This window comes from Athene cunicularia, assembly GCF_003259725.1.
Source record: "Athene cunicularia isolate RWA chromosome 2 unlocalized genomic scaffold, athCun1 chr2_part1, whole genome shotgun sequence".
NCBI lineage: Eukaryota > Metazoa > Chordata > Aves > Strigiformes > Strigidae > Athene > Athene cunicularia.
The window spans coordinates 18,411,910-18,419,018 of NW_020799095.1; the positions used below are offsets into that span (position 1 = coordinate 18,411,910).

At 37.0% G+C, this 7,109-nt stretch overlaps 2 protein-coding genes across 2 annotated transcripts in view; both read right to left on the reverse strand.

The window, feature by feature from the left end:
* The window catches only part of NUPL2 (nucleoporin like 2), a 7,087-nt gene extending 6,876 nt beyond the window's left edge, over positions 1-211 (reverse strand). The window contains exon 1 of the mRNA XM_026843072.1: positions 110-211. Coding sequence (XP_026698873.1) covers positions 110-211 — 102 coding nt within the window. The remainder of the gene's footprint in view (positions 1-109) is intronic.
* Positions 212-1,191: 980 nt separating this feature from the next.
* KLHL7 (kelch like family member 7) overlaps positions 1,192-7,109 on the reverse strand; it is a 24,788-nt gene continuing 18,870 nt past the window's right edge. Inside the window, exons 9-11 of the mRNA XM_026842049.1 lie at positions 4,393-4,594; positions 4,014-4,111; positions 1,192-2,461 (exon numbers count right to left, since the gene is read on the reverse strand). Coding sequence (XP_026697850.1) covers positions 2,178-2,461; positions 4,014-4,111; positions 4,393-4,594 — 584 coding nt within the window. The 3' untranslated portion in view covers positions 1,192-2,177. The remainder of the gene's footprint in view (positions 2,462-4,013; positions 4,112-4,392; positions 4,595-7,109) is intronic.

The window sequence follows — 7,109 nt, forward strand, 5'->3', positions numbered from 1 at the left end:
AGGGCCTCCGTAAACGCAGGCCCCGCTCCCCCGCGCCGCAGGAGCCAGAGGAGCGTGAGCCGCGGCGGTAGCACGAAGCCGGGGCGAGGAGACGGAAGGGGAGTATCGCCTTCCGCCGCCCTTTCCGTCGTGCCGGCAGCCGGATCTGAGCGGGCATCCGAGCCCCGGGTAGAAGGCGAGGGAAGTCCCCGGCCTGTGTCACCATGAGCATCGTTACTTGGCACAGAGGTTGTGCCGTGAAGAAAACGTCACGATGACAGGATCGTCGAGGTTGGAAAAGACTTTTAGGATCATCCAGTCCAAGCATCAATCCAACAGTTCCCAACTACACCACATCCCTCAGCGCTAACCCTCACCTCGAGGGGCGTGAGCAGCCGCTCCGCACAGCCCTGCCCACGGGGCCGCCACAAGCTACTTCTCGCATGTCCTGCGTACTTAGAAGTTTTTCAGTAGCTTAAGAAGTATTATTAATACCTTGAAAATAAAATTCTAAAAGAGTGCTTCATAATTTTAAAAGTCAATATAAAAAACCCAGCCTGTACAACCTAAGAAATGCACTGATCAGTTTTTACAGTGTTTTAGAATTAAGGATCAGAGACACCAGTGACACATTTGTTTCATGGCTCAGAAAAATGGAAAGGCAAAGGGAAACAAGAAAGAGTTACTACTGAATGAAGAACCAAGATGCAGGAACCACTATTAAGCCCCAGTGTATCTACCACTTTCTGTACATGAAGAATAGTTAGGATGAGGAATAAAACCAGGAGGAAGTCAAAGCAGCACCAACTTTGAAAAATGGAATTTATACTGCTTAAGAGAACTTGGAGGATCTTCAGAAATAAAACAGACTAAAAATCCACACCACCAGCAATGCACAAGGTACAAGTAGGCAGGCACCAACTTTTAAAGTTAATTCAATAGTCTCATAGAAACAGATCTGAAAAAACTAGCAAGTTAGAAGAGAGGTGACAAAGTTTAGATTAATATATTAATAAACTAGCATGGGAGCAGGACAGATGTACATACATCATTTGTATAGTTTTGCAGAAGTTGGAAGTTGTACACAGTATTGACACTGATAGCTTGACAAGCTGAACTTCTACACTAGAAGAAATTTACTATCTGGAAACATTTACAGAACCTATACGCTTATAAACCAGAGATTAATAACCATGTGCAACTTTAGAAGACTTCTATAAAGTATCTTTAATAACTTTGTTCATGCCATTTTAAAAACAGTAATTTTCAAGAAAAAAATCAATACATTTGTTGTATTGACTTTGCTTTCCCATTCCTATTCCCATCTTTGCTAATCACTTGGCATCCACAGTATGTACAGTCTGATGCCTGGGAAGATATTGAAAATTGATGCCAAGTTTCCAACTTGCTAATTATAGTGCACAATTATTATGGACTGCCCCCACCATCCCCCTACCTCAGTATAATAAAAAAAATTTAAGTCCTTCTGTGAAAGCTTCCCAAAAATGCTGAAGATGTCATTAGCAAAGTGTTTTTTCAATCTACATATATGGCCTGTCTAACTTTAGAAATTGATAGGCAGTCAGTCATGCAAATGATGGAAGAAAGTCACTGGAAGAGGGCAGCTATGACGATCTAGAGCGCTGTATAACCTATCCCCGTTCACCACAGGAATCTTTATTGTACTGCTGTCCTTGGTCTTTCCTGAGGAAAAAATCTTCATTGCATCCTGGTAAGATTTCTGCAGGTAGGTATAAATGAGAATAATTTTTGCTCTTTTCTCTCATGACCCAAGCTGCATTTACTCACCTTTATTAAATGAAGAATTTCTGCAACTGAGCTCAGTAAAGTGTCATTTAACCAGAGATCTTATCTTCATCAAATGCTTTGAGTTCTAAATAATCGGATTTGGTCTATTTTTGACAAGGCCACACAGAGTTCTTTTAAAGGGAAGATGCCATATGATCTCAGCTAAGTAAGTGGATTCTCAAAACACATCCCCATCTCTTAAAACAGACAAGAAAATGGGCATGACAAGATCCATGTTATACATTATGCTGTATATACAAATGGAAAGACTGCATCTCAGTTTTTCCTATTACTCAGTTTAACAAGAATTGGTAAAACATGGAAGCAAAGCACCAATAGCCATCTTTCCCCAAGTCCTTGAAGAATGTCTCAGCATCTCCTACAGGTCTTCAGGTCTCTAAAGTTTCTTCATTTGCCCCACAAGTGTCTACAACACAGATTAAACAACTTGTCACTGGGAAAGCACGGACTTTGGAGTTGGCTATCCACTTGTCTGTTTCAGTATTATATTCAAGAATATGCCCTAATCGACCAACACCCTGAAAACCAGCCAGGACATAGACTATAGATCCCACAGCAGCACACTTCACTGTTACACCTTTCCAGGGCATTGGAGACACCATCTTCCATTCATTCATCTTGATATCGTAATATTCTACATTATCAAGGCCACCTACAAAGCAATGAGATAGGTAACTGCTTATTACATTATACCGTATGGACTGAACTACAGCATACAAATGCTTTGTTAAACTTAGTCTTTATTTTCAAGGTTTAGATTAAAAAAGAAATCCTAGATTAAAAACAAACAGGAAAAAAGGCCACAGGTTTCTAAACTAGCAGTTTGCCCTTTTATAAATACAGAAACAGAAAAAAGGAGGCTGAAAGTGAGATGCAACAAATTTCACATTATATGCTGTCTAGAGATTCTCATGTTGCTTCATGAACAGAAGAAATAACAATGCCAAATTTCTTAAGCATTTGTGGCTAGTGACTGAAACTCAGGAATCCACCTGAAACTTCTGTATAGTAAAGGCATTTTATTCTAGAGGGATCACCAGTACCTTTACCTAAATTAATAATTTACTGATAGAGGATGTCTCTCCAGTATGATATTAAAATCACTGAAGTTTAAAAGCCTAAGTGGCTTTGAAGAGGGCCAAGGGATTCAAAAGTTATTAGTCACAAAATCTACTCTTTTCTAAGATGTGCTTGTTTAGGAAATAAGCTAGTAATTTCACCTTACGATATCTACAAATATCCTGTTATCCCTGTTTAACAACTGTAATACTGCTCAGAGTTTTCACTTCCAGTTCTGAATTATTAGATCTGGGAGATTAAGAAATCTTTATATGATGTTAAGAGGTATGAATCTTTCACCCCAGATATAACTCTTGCCCATTATATTACAGTAAGAGCAACTAATCCGTCAGGCTACAGACTACAAACAGCAAAGTAATACTTTAACTTACTGGTTCAATAGTACACACTGAAAATGAGCATTCAGTGAATACATTAACATTTTGCAAAATGGCAGCCCTGGCTATAAACAATTGATAAAATGTTTGCATGAAAAAATGCATCTCCTGATATTTTTGCATTAGAAATCAATCATGCTGGAATAGTTTTAGTAGCTAATTAAAATATAAGCTATATTCTAAATCAAATATTCCAACTACCATAAATAGTGATTAATAAACCTCACAGCTGAGAATTTTCTATTTGGAAAAGCACTTCAGAAACCCTGTGTAATTAAAATTCAATTATCCTGGAAAAGAAACTATTACTATTCTAGTTTTAAAGACAAGGAGATAGGCAGATCATAAATGACCCACCCATGAGTCTTTAGACTGAAGTTCCTGAAACAGCAGCTAAGCATTTACTTGTCTCTCAAAAGAATACTAAAATCCCTCAAAATACATAATGAATAATTAAAAAAACAACCAACAACCCAGTAATCTTTTCTTAAATGACTGGTTTAACCATATTAACTACTGCAGAACTGGGCTACAGTACAGTGCATGGCTGAATTTGACAAGAAAAAGATACAGGGAAGGAGGGAGGTGAAAGAAGGAGGGCAACAATGATGTGACAACAGAATATGTTTTATGGTACTGCTCAAAGTTTTTCAGCTGAATAAAGTGGAATGAATTCTTTGCAAAAGAAAAAAATGGTACCCATGAAACCTTGTGGGGCCAGCTAGAGAATTAATATAATTGAAGTACCTAAGCCATTTTGTCCACCCACAGCAAAAATTTTGTCCTTTACAAACACCAGCCCATGATTCTTCCTGGCTTCAATCATTGGACACAGCTCAGTCCACCTGGGGAAAAAGAAAACCAAACAAAACAGGAAAACTCACTATTTAATTCCTGGAAAATAAGTATAGAATGTAATAAAGAAAATGCATTAAGAAAATTAAATATGGAAGAAAACTGCTTGAGAAAAACTACTGTTTAAGTAGAACTACAAATAACTGATTTATTACTGCTTAAATCAGGAAAATTACTTACCACATCTTCCTATTCATCTGTATTTCAGTTATTCAAAGAGCAAGCAAAGCCACAAGTGATCAAAAATAATTAGAATTGATACAATACTTACGTTTCTGTGGCTGGATCATAGACTTCACAGGAATTTAGGACTCTTCCAGAAACATTGTTCCCCAAGCTTCCTCCGCATACGTAAATAAGACCATTCGCCTCTACCATGCCATGGCTGCATCGCTGAGTCAGCATGCTGGGCTTTGTGTGCCAGCTTTCTGTTCTTGTGTCATAGCATTCAAATAAATACAGTGCAGAATTTCCTTAAAAAAATAGAAACCCACCAAAGTGTCATTAATTTTTATGGTTGTCTTTCAAAATAAGAGTCTAAGTAATTATCAAATTGATGCTTTATTTGTTAGTTGAAAAGGGAAAGCTGCTTTCCCACCTTCAAAAGCAGAACTAAGCAACCTGAAACTTGGGACTATTCAGAAAGTACATACTTGTAATTCTTTTGACTCTTGTTCCAAAATATGCAAGTAAGTTTATAAAACTGCTATTTGTGTTTAAAAACAAGAAACAAGTGAAGAATTTTATTTGGTTTTTTTAGGGGTGAATAAACACTGTATGGAGATATATATGAATCACCAATAATATTGTCATCATCTCATGCTATTCTCACTACTTGGAAATATATTGTTCTTTCAGACATGAAGATGAAACCAGCTTTGTAAACTTAAGAGAAAAAAAGACTCATGTGAATCTGTACTAGCAATGTGACTTGCCCAATTCCCAGAACGCTTGCCTTCACAATTAGATAACTTGGTTATAACATACTCCTGAACTATTAGCAACCACAAGACAGCTACCGCTCACTGTTTTACTTTCTTCCTGGGGACTGGCAGATACTTATTTTCTGGAAGTGCAAGGTCTGTGTACTCCTCCCTCAATGGCCAATAAAACTATCACTGAAGTCAAAAGCAATTTTTCTAATGAAGATAGATGGGAGCTTAAAGACTTGTGCTCAGGTAACTAGCTGAACCATAGCCAAAGCAGAGAAGGCTGGATATAACTTTCTAAGAAAAGAACCAGGATCCTTCTCCCCTTTGTTTCGATAGATATATTCACCTAGAACAGTTAAATGCAAATTTTCTTGTGCCTCTTGTTCCTTGTCTTTCTACTTCTAGAAGTTAACTTTGTCACACTAGCAGCACTCATTACCAGCTGGGGATCTGAACCCTCAAAACAGTGCTATGTTTCCAGACCCAAAATACAGGAGCAGACTTTCTATAAACTGTCCATTTGTTTACTCCTACCATGTAACTCTCAGTATCACTAAGAACTGTGTAGAGTAGGACATATTTTTTCCTTGATGAAAAATACACATCCTTATTGCTCTGAAGTTGAAGATAGAAAGTAGAAATTCTCATCTATGGGAAATGCAGCAGAACTACATTTTCTTTTTTTAAAAAGGGTAAAATCTTCTGTATTTCAGTATGCTGTCAGTATAAGCTTAAATTTTTTCCTGCACTTAAATATAGTGGAAGAATTTTTTATGTTTAGCAACTCTGTTGTTTCCAAACTCCGTGAGCTTTTGCAAATAAAACAGTACTCCCATCAATTCAGAAAGGGGAAGTGAGCCCTGTTTTCTGTAATGGACTAGCACAGTAATTTGTTTTCAATTCAATTTCATTCAATCAATGCAAAAAGCATGCAATTTTTAGATTTGTCTACAGCTAAACACACTGCAGCATTTTATCCGATTAATGGTTTCGCATAATTGCCTGCTCCAAATTAGAAAATACTAGATTCGGGATAGACAGACTCTTCCAAACAAGCAGTGTTCACTGGATTACAAAGAAGAAAAAAGTATGGGCAAAATAAACTCCATTATTAATTTTCAACTTTTACTATTCTGTCTTGACTAATATTTATGGAAAGCAAAGTGAAACTGTGCAGTAATGTGAGCTTAGATTTAAAAGAAAAAAATACAACTGTAATGGAAATTTTAATTAACTACAATGTATTAGAAAAACGATACAATCAAAATTTGTATCATACTCCCTCATGAATTGACACGTGGGAAACCAAGAAGATTTATGAGATTTTGTGTTCCAAGTTTCACAATGCAGCCTTAGCTAAGCCCGTTTCAACATGAAAGGTGTTATTTCACGTTTACCGCACTAGGTGGCGGCTAGGAACTGTCTAATCTGCTGCTACATCAGACTTCTTAAAACATTTTGTAAGTCACATAACATTACCTAAATGTCACAACTTCCCATTAAGTGACTTACCAATGTTAAGCACCTATTATGACCCCTTTTTTCTCTGCTCACCTCCCTCTGCAGCAAGGCAGAACTCAAAAGGATCTACTAGAAAATTTCTCCCTGGCTCTAGATTTTGGATTTTATTTTTTTTTTTTCCTTTTTTCCTTTTTTCCCAGAACACAGCTTTTTTTTAAAGCTCAGTATTTTTTATGGATATAGCATACCTACATTCCAACTTTCGGTTTGTTGATGGTGCATCAAATTTAGACAAAATGCATTTTATACTATGGTGTTATACCAACATGTTAAGTCACCCACTAGTTTTTTTGAGGGTTTGGTTGTTGGTTTTTTTTGTTTGTATTTATTTTTGTTACTACAGCAAGTAATGACAACTAAAGTAGTATTTTCCCATTTACTGCAGCAAACCAAAAGAATAACATACTAACAGAAGATAACTTCTGTCATTTGACAGGAAAAAAAGGACAAATTCCTTTACAGGGCCAAGTATGATTTCACCACCAGAAGCTTTTTTTTCAAGAAAAGCTTTTTTTCACTCTCCACCCCCCCACCC